Source organism: Periophthalmus magnuspinnatus, chromosome 22, assembly GCF_009829125.3.
Source record: "Periophthalmus magnuspinnatus isolate fPerMag1 chromosome 22, fPerMag1.2.pri, whole genome shotgun sequence".
NCBI classification, from domain to species: Eukaryota; Metazoa; Chordata; class Actinopteri; order Gobiiformes; family Gobiidae; genus Periophthalmus; species Periophthalmus magnuspinnatus.
In genome coordinates, this window is record NC_047147.1 from 24,577,876 (window position 1) to 24,591,149 (window position 13,274).

Sequence of the window (13,274 nt, forward strand, 5' to 3'; positions counted from 1 at the left end):
GCTTTACCACAAGGGCTCTGCAATCAGGGGCCCTTTCTGAGGTAGCACGCAGAGTCACAGCAATACCTTTATAAGTATAATATAAGTATAAGTAGTAGTAGAGGTAGTATTACAAGTACAAGTATCCCAAAGTAAAAATGAAAAGGCCTGTGATTTTTTCCTGTATTTCAGCACAAACGCATCTCGGTCCAAACTTTCATTGGGGCTTAGGTGTACAATATACACACTATATACTATGTTATTAATTCCTTGTGAGGGAAATTCATCTTCTGGATTTGACCCATCCTTCCACGTCTCTCGGTTAAACCTGCATTTGACCCACACTTTGGTGTTTCTGGGTTTAACCTGTCAGGAGTTGTGGGAATGATCTTGAGCTAGTCTTGTTCAGGAGGATTTGACGTATAATTCATGTTTGGGTTGATGGAAGAAACCCACCCTGACACAGGGAGAACATGCAAACTCCACAAGGAGTCGAACACATGACATTTTTATCGTGAGACGTGAGTGTGAGTCTCCCACTGTGTCCCTCCTCAGTCACTTTGTTGGTGGAGAGAAACTTCCATGCTGACCACAGTTGCCCTGGGGCAGATGGGAGCAGATTGGCAGCCACGTCAGCTGCCAGTCTGCTCCCACGACCGCTGCGACGCACCCACAGGCTCAACGACACACGGGCAGAGTACAGCGGGAATATAACCAACAACCATCTAGGGCTGTCAAAAGTATCGGACATAAAATAATAATAGACAATAAAACTAATATTGAAACTAGATATTAATTTGAGCAGGTATCGATATTGAAAGAAATTTGAGCTTTCCTGGACAGTTTTAGTGTGATTTAGAGCTGTCTCAGGACAAATATAAGACCTCATGTTAAGATAAAAGTACTATGATTTTGTATATGAAAATTGCATTATCTTATCGTGATCGGTATAGAGTATTGAGTCAATTCCTTGGTATCGAAATCGAGTTTGAAATTGATCACTCCAACCGTCTGATAGAGGATGACACTGTGTTTTTAATCCACTAACGTCCCTGAAGAGTTAAGCCAATTTAAGTTTTATTTTTAGAGCACTCTCAAACTCCAAAAGTAATGAGCATTTGAACCCAAACACATTTTGCCGTACTGTTGTTGCACTGTATAAACTGCGTTATCCAAACCAATCTGCAGTTATCAGAGAGCAGATTGTGAAACAGTTCATTTCTGAGTAAAAGCTGAGTTCTGAAGGACTACAGTATCGGCTCACCTCTCGTCTGGCGTGTTTCTGCTTTGCTTTATTAGCGTCCTGATTGAGCCCGCGCGCACGCCGTAGATTGGATGACCTTTGCGTTGTTGGACGGCTTCGATGGCGGCCATATTAGTGCTGTCTGTTTGTACACTGGCTCATCTGCATATGCTGTGGATGCAATTACCTCTGGAGTGGTGCGTGTGCCGAGCGGAGGGAGCGGGGTAGAGCGGGCGAGTGGCGTGCCTTGATTTTCTCATATCGGGCCAATTGTGGGCGCATTACCGAGACGTGGACGTGTATACGAGTGGTTTAGGCCAATCGCGAGCCTCCGAGCTGTTTATTTAAATCATTTATTGAGTGGAGAGCGACATTGTGCAGCCCAGACAAAGTACCACACATCAGATGGAAATGTGTCCATGTGGAGGCGCTACCGGGATATAGGGCTTGTATATGTCTGAATATGAGGCATTAATGCGCCAGACGTACTGGACCCATATAAATATATGATTGTGTTTTCAATGAAATGGAACTCTTTTCATTCTGTCAGTAAAAGTGCAGGTTGTGAAGCTGTTTGTCCTAATCAAGAGAAGTTTGACAGTGTTGCTTTAGTCCTGGTTTAGTCCTGGTTCAGTCCTGGTTCAGACCTGGTTTATATCTGGTTTAGTCCTTGTTTAGACCTGGTTTAGACCTGGTTCAGTCCTGTTTTAGTCCTGGTTTAGACACGGTTCGGACCTCTTTTAGTCCTGGTTCAGTCCTGGTTCAGTCCTGGTTTAGACCTGGTTTAGTCCTGGTTCAGTACTGTTTTAGTCCTGGTTTAGATCTGGTTTAGTCCTTGTTTAGACCTGGTTTAGACCTGGTTTAGACCTGGTTCAGTCCTGTTTTAGTCTTGGTTTAGACATGGTTCGGACCTCTTTTAGTCCTGGTTCAGTCCCGGTTGAGTCCTGGTTTAGACCTGGTTTGGTCCTGGTTTAGTCCTGGTTCAGTCCTGGTTTAGTCCTGGTTTAGTCCCATTTCAGTCCCGTTTCAGTCCCGGTTTAGACCTGGTTTAGTCCTGATTCAGTCCTGGTTTAGTCCCGTTTCAGTCCCGTTTCAGTCCCGGTTTAGACCCGGTTTAGTCCTGGTTCAGTCCTGTTTCAGTCCTGTTTCAGTCCTGGTTCAGTCCCCGTTTAGTCCTGGTTTAGACCTGGTTTAGACCTGTTTTAGTCCTGGTTTAGACATGGTTCGGAACTCTTTTAGTCCCGTTTCAGTCCCGGTTCAGTCCCGGTTTAGACCTGGTTTAGTCCTGGTTCAGTCCCATTTCAGTCCCGGTTTAGACCTGGTTTAATCCTGGTTCAGTCCCGTTTCAGTCCTGGTTCAGTCCCCGTTTAGTCCTGGTTTAGACCTGGTTTCTGGACACTGACGCCTGTATTATGGTTGTATTACAGCTCTGTGTGAGTCCAGATCGATGTGAGTTTGATGAATATGTAACTGCTCCTGGACCCACACGGGCGCCATTTTGGATCTGCTGTTTGTGTGTCCGTTTACCCAGAATCCCCCTGGACGGTTCGCACACGTTCAGTCCGCTCGTGTTCAGCCATGTTTGTGTGAATGAGTGAGGCCTCCTGGGGTTCACCCGCGGCAATATGTGTCAATCAAAACTTAAGAGAATAGAGGGAGAGAAGAGAGAGAAGAGAAGGAGGGTAAGAGAGGGGAGGAGAGAGAGGAGAGATTGGAGAGAGAAGAGAGGAAGGGAAAGAGAGGAGAGAGGGAAGAGAGAGGGAGAGAAAGAGAGGGGAGAGGGAGGGAGTGAGTAAAGAGAGGGAGGGAAATAGAGGAGAGAGGGAAGGAGGGAGTGTGGGAGGGAGGGAAAGAGAGGGGAGAGGAAGGAGAGAGGAGAAGGGAGAGAAAGAAGAGGCGAGAGGGAGGGAGTGCAGAGAGGGAGGGAAAGAGAGAGAAGAGGAAAGGAGGGAGCGCGGGAGGGGAGGAAGGAAAAAGAGGAGTACAGAGTTTGGAGGGAGAGACAGAAGAGAGTAGAGAGGGAGGGAAAGAGGGGGAGAAAGAGGGGATGAGAGAGAAAGAGGAGAGAGAGAAAGAGAAGAAATGAACAATGGAAGACCGTGACAAAGGGGGGAATACAGGGATAGAAAGAAGGGGAGAGACTAAAAAATGAGAGACAAGTAAAGAGAGAGAGGGAGAAAGAGGGCAGATTTGAGAGGAGGGAGAGTTGGAGACAGACAGTAAAAAGAGAGGAAAAGGGAGGAGAGAAGCAGGGAAGAGAAGAGAAAGATTGGGGGAGAGAGAAGGAGACAGAGGGGGGTCAGGGGGAAGACGAGAGAGAGAAACAGCATCTTCGGTGAGGAGCTGTGACAGTTACAAGAGCGAGAAGAGAAACAGGAGTGAGACTGTCAGAGCTGAACAGTCTGAGTGGACACAGAGCTGAAACTGACCAATCAGCACACACCTGTCAACTGTGTTTCAATGAACGAAACAAATACACCATTTATCTGCTGGTAAAGAGCGAGGGAGCTTCCTTTTAAACTGAATCTGAAGCACATTTACAGTTTCACTATATCACAAAATATGTTTGTTGAAAGTTCAAAGCTGTTCTCTGCCTGTGGGGAGCTCACCATTTAAAGATGACAGTTATTGATTAATTAGTTTTCATTTACATAATGTATTTATCATGATTCAGTCATTCAATTTGATTTGGAGCACTAGAAATGAACAGGTTTAGCCCTGGTTTAGTCTGTAGACCTGGTTTGGAACTGGTTCAGGCTTGGACTCTCCTCTCATTCTGCTGGTTTAATCTTTACGTAGTCCGTAGTTCAGATTTAAACTAAACTGTTTTAGACCAGGTTTAGACCAGGTCCTGTAAACAATAAATTCATTCAATCAATTTTTTGAGCCATTGAAATGAGCAAGTCAATAAAGCAGGACTGAACTGAAGGAGGAGAAATATAGTCCCCAACCAGGAAATATGTCCTCAGGTCTCAACATGGACTGGACCATAACTAAACCACGACTAAACCAGAACTAAACCAGGACTAAGCATAATAAAAGAGCCTGGACTGTGGACTTGGGCCCTGAAAAGGCCCCTCTCTCGGCACGTGAAATTGAACAGGTCTCTGGTAAAGTCTGTGTTAGTGAAATGTTGAATCTTCTGCACAAAAATTAACTTATTTCCTGGATTTTTTTGCATTTGTGCCTCACCTCAGCAACCAATCCACAAGAGTGTGTGGTGTGCAAAATGTGTGTGTGCGATGTGCAAAATGTGTGTGTGGTGTGCAAAATGTGTGTGTGTGGTGTGCAAAATGTGTGTGTGGTGTGCAAAATGTGTGTGTGTGGTGTGCAAAATGTGTGTGTGGTGTGTAAAATGTGTGTGTGGTGTGCAAAATGTGTGTGTGTGGTGTGTAAAATGTGTGTGTGGTGTGCAAAATGTGTGTGTGGTGTGCAAAATGTGTGTGTGAGCGATGTGCAAAATGTGCATGCGGTGTGCAAATATGTGTGTGTACAGTGTGCAGAATATGTGTGTATGCGGTGTGTGTGTGTGTGTGTGTGTGTGTGCAAAAGCCGCGGGCGTCTTCCAATTTGGCGATAGAGCCGGAGACGCGGGGACAGGACTGCAGGACGCACACGGACGGATTAAAAACTTAATTATATTTTAAAATGATATTTTAATTAAATATAGACGAGGCAGAGGCAGAAACGGACGACACAAAATAATGAATCACACGTCGACAGAGGCGTCTTCGGCAAACGCTCACCAGAAACACAAGGCCACGGGAGTTTACAGGGTGAGGAGAGTGTTCTAATGTTTCACTCTCACCAGAAACACAAGGCCACGGGAGTTTACAGGGTGAGGAGAGTGTTCTAATGTTTCACTCTCATCAGAAACACAAGGCCACGAGACTTTACAGGGTGAGGAGAGTGTTCTAATGTTTCACTCTCACCGGAAACACAAGGCCACGGGAGTTTACAGGGTGAGGAGAGTGTTCTAATGTTTCACTCTCACCAGAAACACAAGGCCACGGGAGTTTACAGGGTGAGGAGAGTGTTCTAATGTTTCACTCTGACCAGAAACACAAGGCCACGGGAGTTTACAGGGTGAGGAGAGTGTTCTAATGTTTCACTCTCATCAGAAACACAAGGCCACAGGACTTTACAGGGTGAGGAGAGTGTTCTAATGTTTCACTCTCACCAGAAACACAAGGCCACGGGACTTTACAGGGTGAGGAGAGTGTTCTAATGTTTCACTCTCACCAGAAACACAAGGCCACGGGAGTTTACAGGGTGAGGAGAGTGTTCTAATGTTTCACTCTCACCGGAAACACAAGGCCACGGGAGTTTACAGGGTGAGGAGAGTGTTCTAATGTTTCACACTACGTTTACACTAACTCAAACGTACATGATGTCAGTGAGGACATATTTCCCCGAAAGACATGCTTCAAACTGAAGGGTTTCAGTGCCACATTACCAGAGGGTTTACAGTTAAAAATGATCACACTGTGCAATAGCTGAGTATCTGCTGTAAGGACAAATCCCAGTTTAACAGGACGACTGCTTTAGACGAGGTAAAGTCTGGACAGTGACACTCAAAAACCTGAGAAATGATTTTACGCCAAATTGAAGTTTCATCTTGAACAGCTCTTCCTCTTCCCTCTCGTTTCCTCTCTCTCTCTTTCTCTCTACTCTCTTCTCCCTCATTCTTTCATCAATATCCCGCACTGTTCCCTTCCTCTTTGTTCTCCCGTCTCTCTCTGTCCCTCTCTCCCTCTGCTTCCTCTGTTATTCTCTCTTTCTTTCTCTCCCACCAGTTCCCCTTCTCTCTCCCTCCCTCTCCTCCCTCCTCTCTCTCTATCCGTTCACCTTTCTTTAGCAGTGATAATTAAATTGTTTCTGGCTTCTATTGACAAAGTGCGAGTGGAGATGATGGGTCCCTCTCTCCTGTCCTTCCACTTTGACGCACCCCTCTTCCTTTTCTCTTCCCTCTCTCCCCACCAGTGTCTCTCTCTGTTGGTGTGAGTGAGACTACATGATTAAACTGTCTCCCCCGTCTCTCCCTCTCTCTCCTCCTCCCTCTCTCCGATGATGGGTGGATCGATATTTGGAGCGTTCTAATTAAAGGCGTCAGAGGAATAAATCCATGTCATTATGTTTGAATGAGCACAAGGTCAGACCTGGACGTGCTGATCGCTCACTATCACACGGGGACCAAACAGGGACTAAAGCAGGACCAAAACAGGGTCTAGACCGGGATCTGAACCAGGACTAAGTACGGATCAACATCTACACAAGTTTTCACGAAAAAACCGCTGAGACAAAAAACCTGAAAACCTCGATGACAACATGAAATCAGGATTACAAAGCTTCACATCTGGACTAAACCGAGATCAGACTGTACCAAAACCAGGCCTAAACCCTCCCCTCTCTCCCCCCATAGTCCTCCCATCACTCTCTCCTCTTTCCCAGGTCTGCCCGTATGCCCTCATCTCTCTCTCTCCCCTCTTTCTCCCTGTATGTTAAATGCAGATCTCTCTCTGTCTTTTATGAAACAAATGCAGATGTCTTTCTCCCTCCCCTCTCTCTCTGATATGAGTTAAATGCAGATCTCTCTCTCTCTCTCTCTGTGTGTGTGTGTTCTGAGTTAAATGCAAACGTCTCTCTCCTCTCTCTCTGTTGTGTGGGTTAAATGCAGATGTCTCTCTCTCTCTCTCTTCTCTCTCTTTTTGTTCTATGAGTTAAATACAGATGTCTCTCTCTTCTCTCTCCTCTCTCTATGTTGTATAAGTTAAATGCAGATGTCACTCTCTCCTCTCTGTTGTATGAGTGAAATGCAGATGTCTTTCTTCTCTCTCTCTCTCTCTGTTGTGTGAGTTAAATGCAGATGTCTCTCTCTCTTCTCTCTCTTTCTGTTCTATGAGTTAAATACAGATGTCTCTCTCCTCTCTCTCTCTCTCTGTTGTATGAGTTAAATGCAGATGTCTCTCTACCCTCTCTCTGTTGTATGAGTTAAATGCAGATGTCTCTCTCTCTGTTGTATGAGTTAAATGCAGGTGTCTCTCTCTCTGTTGTATGAGTTAAATGCAGGTGTCTCTCTCTCTCTGTTTTATGAGTTAAATGTGGATGTCTCTCTCCTCTCTCTCTCTGTTGCGTGAGTTAAATGCAGGTGTCTCTCTCTCTGTTGTATGAGTTAAATGCAGGTGTCTCTCTCTCTGTTGTATGAGTTAAATGCAGGTGTCTCTCTCTCTCTGTTGTATGAGTTAAATGCAGGTGTCTCTCTCTCTCTGTTTTATGAGTTAAATGTGGATGTCTCTCTCCTCTCTCTCTCTGTTGCGTGAGTTAAATGCAGGTGTCTCTCTCTCTGTTGTATGAGTTAAATGCAGGTGTCTCTCTCTCTCTGTTGTATGAGTTAAATGCAGGTGTCTCTCTCTCTCTGTTTTATGAGTTAAATGTGGATGTCTTTCTCCTCTCTCTCTCTGTTGTGTGAGTTAAATGCAGAAGTCTCTCTCTCTGTTGTATGAGTTAAATGCAGGTGTCTCTCTCTCTGTTGTATGAGTTAAATGCAGGTGTCTCTCTCTCTGTTTTATGAGTTAAATGTGGATGTCTCTCTCCTCTCTCTCTCTGTTGCATGAGTTAAATGCAGGTGTCTCTCTCTCTCTCTGTTGCATGAGTTAAATGCAGAAGTCTCTCTCTCTGTTGTATGAGTTAAATGTGGATGTCTCTCTCTCCTCTATCTCTCCTCTCTCTTCTCTCTGTTGCGTGAGTTAAATGCAGATGTCTCTCTCTCTCTCTGTTGTATGAGTTAAATGCAGGTGTCTCTCTCTGTGTGTGTGTGTTTTATGAGTTAAATGTGGATGTCCCTCTCCTCTATCTCTCTTTTGTGTGAGTTAAATACAGGTGTCTCTCTCTCTCTCTGTGTTTTATGAGTTAAATGTGGATGTCTCTCTCTCCATCTCTCCCTTACATGTGTGTTAAATGCAGATGTCTCTCTCGTCTATCTCTCCTCTCTCTTCTCTCTGTTGCGTGAGTTTAATGCAGATGTCTCTCTCTCTTTCCCTCCCTCCCTCGTGTGCTAAATGCAGACGTTTGTATGGATCTTGCTGATGACTCTTTTCTTATTTTGTGTGTGTGTGTGTGTGTGTGGGGGTGTGTGTGTGTGTGTGTGTGTGGGGGGGTGTGTGTGTGTGTGTGTGTGTGTGTGTGTGTGTGTGTGTGTGGTGTGTGCTGCTGTTTTGGGTTTGCTTCACTAGACTCTGTCTCATTTACACCTGTCCCTGTCTGACAGCTGCTGACTACTCCACTCTGCAAACGACAAGAACCACAGCAAACAAAGTGAGGAGAAGAGAGGAAGGAGAGAAAGGAGAGGAACCAGAGCAAAGAAAGAGAGGGAGAGAGGATAGAGAGGACAGGAGGAGAGAGGAGAGGAGGAGGAGAGAGGATGAGGAGCAACAAAAGGATGCGATCTGAGAGAGAGGAGATGGGGAAGAGAGAAGGAGAAGAACCAGAGCCAGAACTAGAACAAAAGCATCTAATCTGACAGGGTTATTAAGAGAGAGAGAGAAAGGAGAGAGAGAAAGGTGCCTGCAACAAACTTTATGTCTTCCCCACTTCCATAAATGTCCTTTTTGGTCTTTGGCACAGGGAGAACATGCAAAGTTGACACAAAGTTCCACATGTTTGGGAACAGAACCTCAAACCGTCCCGTCGTGAGGTGAGAGGGTGATGACCACTTCTCTCTACATTTGAAAACAAGAAGACAATTTATCTGTTAATCCAATTGTCTCATTTGGTCCAATATAACGCAGGACTCTGTAATCCAAATTAATTACACTGCTCCTTTTAACCTCATTCATTCTAATCCTCCCTTCTTCTTGTTCTCCCCCAGCTCATCTATCCCTCCGTCTCCCTCCCTTCTCTCCCTCCGTTCTCCTTCTGTAGTAGTTAACATGTGCGTGCGCTGATCCCCCGCTCTCTCTCTCTCCTCTTTCTCCTCCTTCTCTCTCTCTTGTGACCCCCCCCCACCCCCACCCCATACAATGTGATCCCCCTGTTCTCTCTCTCTCGCTCCTCCTTCTCTCCCTCTGTCCTCTCTCTGCTCTCGCCCTCTGGTTCCTCTCCTTTCTCTCCTCTCCTCTCTTTTTCTCCCTCTTGTGACCCGCCTGCCCCCTCCTCTGTACAAAGTGCATGTGCTGATCCCTCTGTTAGTCTGCGTGTTAATTAGAACGTGGCTCTGGTAATTAGCCGATTTATTAACGAAGGCAGTGACACAGCTGTGAGACTGACGACTTCATCTCCAAAGCTGAGACGCTAAATACCGAGACGAGCTAGACGAGTACTACAGGTAAGTACTACAGGTATTATTACTACTACAGCTTGCTACTGCTGCCATTACTAGTAACACCAACTACGAAACCAACTACTATCGTCTGTAATCAGGTGAGTCCTGTGTGATGTCACATAGTACTGTAAACTGCAGAGGCCACTGGAGGCAGCACACGCTCAATATTTCACTGTTTTTGAGCAGTAAATGAAGCTAATTCTCACTTCAGTTACCAAAATGGCTAGTAACGGAAGACGATGTTATTAAAACACCATGGACACAGTTTAGGAGCAAACAAAAGTTGATCTAGTTCCACTTTAATATGTTAATCATTTTAAACAGATTGTACTCATAGACTGTATATATAAATGGACATAGCTAACCTGTTATCAGCTGCACTCCAAACAGGAAGTGAGCATAGCGGTGATTCGCCTCTGTAACTGCTGCTTTCAGACTCGTCATTTTGGTCTTAAAATGTTCATATTAATCCGCTCTACATGACCCTGGTGTTTTTATTTCACTATTTTATCCCTGAATCAAGATATGAACATTAATAACAGACCAATCAGGCGCCTTCTTTTCCTAGCATTAGCGACAAGTTTGGATGACAGTGTTGCCGACGCCCCTTCCAAGCCAGTGGTGCAGGCGGAAGGGGGTGTTACCTTCGACACTTTTGCTCCAGACCTTTGGCTTTTTGGTTGCAATGACATTCGCAGTTGGAATTCCAAATATGGAACTAAACTGTGTCCTATAACCGCTCTAGCTTCGGTGAGCTTCATTTGGAGTGTGGGTGACGTAACACTCACTTAGTCCACTTCTTTATGCAGTCTATGCTTGTACTCCAAAAATGTTCTAACACACTTCACCACTACATTTCTTCCAAACAACAATAAATCCATGTGTAAATGCATGTTTTGATATTCCGGTCCCACAGTGAGCCTCCTGCCTGGAGAGGAGCAGGTCAGAGGGCTCGGGTCGGATCACAAACAGATGGACAGCGCTTTGGGCCTTTGCTTTGAGAACAACATTATTTTATTTATTTGATCACCTCAGAGTCGGAGTTCATGTTTGGGACAGAAATCCATGTTTTATTCATTTGGACATGAGAGCAGTGAATCGGCCTGTACCAGTGTGTACCAGCCTGTAAACTCACGTTAGAGGAATCATTTTGTTTCAGCAGGGAACAAAGAGGAAGGAGGAATTTTAAGCTTTTTTTTTTTTCTTTATATTTGATCGATGGGTCAAGAATAATGAAAAATTTTGACCGCTGCCAAAACTATTAGCCACAAAACTGAAGCCATGAATAAGTTAAATATAAGACAATACTGCTTTTTTAATTAAGGTTTTTGTTTTATTCTTTGTTTATGCCTAGGTGAAGTCCTGCTTTAGTCCAGATTTAGTCCTGCTTTAGTCCTGCTTTTGTCCAGATTTTGTCCTGCTTTAGTCCTGCGTTAGTCCTGCTTTAGTTCTGCTTTAGTCCTGCTTTAGTCCTGCTTTTGTCCAGATTTAGTCCTGCTTTAGTCCTGCTTTTGTCCAGATTTAGTCCTGCTTTAGTCCTGCTTTAGTCCTGCTTTAGTCCTGCTTTAGTCCTGCGTTAGTCCTGCGTTAGTCCTGCGTTAGTCCTGCTTTAGTCCTGCTTTAGTCCTGCTTTAGTCCTGCTTTAGTCCTGCGTTAGTCCTGCGTTAGTCCTGCGTTAGTCCTGCTTTAGTCCTGCTTTAGTCCTGCTTTGGTCTTTATCTGTAATGTCCATTATCTTATTTAGGTCCTTTTTTGATTCAATGCCCTCTCTCCATGGCATTTCCTCTTTATAAAGACTCTCCTTTACAACAAACTTCCATATCTCTGCCCATTTCTCACTCTCTCCTCTTTCTCCTTTCTTTCTCTCTATCCCTCTCCTTCTCTTCTTTCCTTCTCTCTCTCCTCTCTCTCTCTGTGTCCTCTTCTTTCCTCCGCTTTTCGCCTCTCTCTCTCTCTCCCTCTCCTCTTCTTTCCTTCTCTTTGTCCTCTCATGTCCACTTATTGATCCAGGATTATTATAGCTGCCTGCATCATAACAAACCCTGAAAGAGACGTCGGCTCGTGTTAGACTCCAGAGCAAAGAGGATCAGCTTTAAAATACAGTAGACCAGCTGTAGTCGTGGTTTAGACCTGGTTCAGTCCGGCTTTAGTCCTGGTTTAAACATGGTTTGGACCAGATTTAGGCCTGGTTTGGACCTGGTTTAAACCTCACTTACTCATGATTTAGGTCTGCTTTAATTCTGTTTTAGTCCTGGTTTAGTCCTGGTTTAGTCCTACTTTAGTCCTGGTTTAGTCCTGCTTTAGTCCCGGTTTAGTCCTGTTATAGTCCTGGTTTAGTTCTGTTTAGTCCCAGTTTAGTCCTGTTTTAGTCCTGGTTTACACCTGGTTTAGTCCTGTTGTAGTCCTGGTTTATTTCTGGTTTAGTCCTATTTTAGTCCTGCTTATGTCCTGGTTTAGTCCTGGTTTAGTCCCGCTTTAGTCCCGCTTTAGTCCCGGCTTAGTCCTGCTTTAGTCCTGTTTTAGTCCTGGTTTAGTCCCGGTTTAGTCCCGGTTTTGTCCTGTTTTAGTCCCGGTTTAGTCCCGGTTTAGTCCTGGTTTAGTCCTGGTTTAGTCCCGGTTTAGTCCCGGTTTAGTCTTTGTTTAGTCCTGGTTTAGTCCTGCTTTAGTCCTGGTTTAGTCCTGGTTTAGTCCTGCTTTAGTCCCGAATTAGTCCTGCTTTAGCCCTGGTTTAGTCCTGGTTTAGTCCTGCTTTAGTCCTGGTTTAGTCCTGGTTTAGTCCTTGTTTAGTCCTGGTTTAGTCCTACTTTAGTCCTGGTTTAGTCCTGGTTTAGTCCCGGTTTAGTCTCGGTTTAGTCCTGGTTTAGTCTCGGTTTAGTCCTGGTTTAGTCCTGGTTTAGTCCTGGTTTAGTCCTGCTTTAGTCCTGGTTTAGTCCTGCTTTAGTCCTTGTTTAGTCCTGGTTTAGTCCTGGTTTAGTCCTGGTTTAGTCCCGGTTTAGTCTCGGTTTAGTCCTGGTTTAGTCCTGGTTTAGTCCTGGTTTAGTCCTGGTTTAGTCCTGGTTTAGTCCTGGTTTAGTCCTGGTTTAGTCCCGGTTTAGTCTCGGTTTAGTCCTGGTTTAGTCCTGGTTTAGTCCTGGTTTAGTCCTGGTTTAGTCCTGGTTTAGTCCTGGTTTAGTCCCGGTTTAGTCTCGGTTTAGTCCTGGTTTAGTCCTGGTTTAGTCCTGGTTTAGTCCTGGTTTAGTCCTGGTTTAGTCCTGGTTTAGTCCTGGTTTAGTCTTGGTCTCATTGTAGCTGAACAGACTTAACCTTTTGTTGTCCCTGATTAATCCTGATTTTTCCAGGTTTACATCTTAAATAGTTCACATCTCACACTTACACCTTCGGCCCGCTCTGAAACATTCACACAAACTCGGCTTTCCTCTCTGTATTTTTCGTGATAATTTAATTTGGAGAGTGACCTGGAGTTTATTAGCTCCAGGGCTAGCGTTAGCGTGGACAGCACAGGTGCATTGTGGGTAAAGCCTGTTCGCGGTGATAAAAACAGAAGAGATACAGAGGAAAGGCGACGCTGGAGGGAGTCATCAGGAGGAAGACTGGACGCCCTGGCACAAGATGGAGAGAGAGAGGGAGGAAGGGAGTTATCAGGACCAAGACTGGACACTGGCACAAGATGGAGAGAAAGGAGGAGGAGAAAGAGAGAGGTAGAGAGGAGAGAGAGTAATCAGGACTAAGACT

At 45.0% G+C, this 13,274-nt stretch overlaps 1 protein-coding gene across 1 annotated transcript in view; it reads right to left on the reverse strand.

Moving 5' to 3' along the window:
* The window catches only part of LOC129457326 (A-kinase anchor protein 6-like), a 65,100-nt gene extending 63,747 nt beyond the window's left edge, over positions 1-1,353 (reverse strand). Inside the window, exons 1-2 of the mRNA XM_055230940.1 lie at positions 1,244-1,353; positions 539-656 (exon numbers count right to left, since the gene is read on the reverse strand). Of these exons, the coding sequence (XP_055086915.1) occupies positions 539-656; positions 1,244-1,353 (228 nt within the window). The remainder of the gene's footprint in view (positions 1-538; positions 657-1,243) is intronic.
* Positions 1,354-13,274: the final 11,921 nt, after the last annotated feature.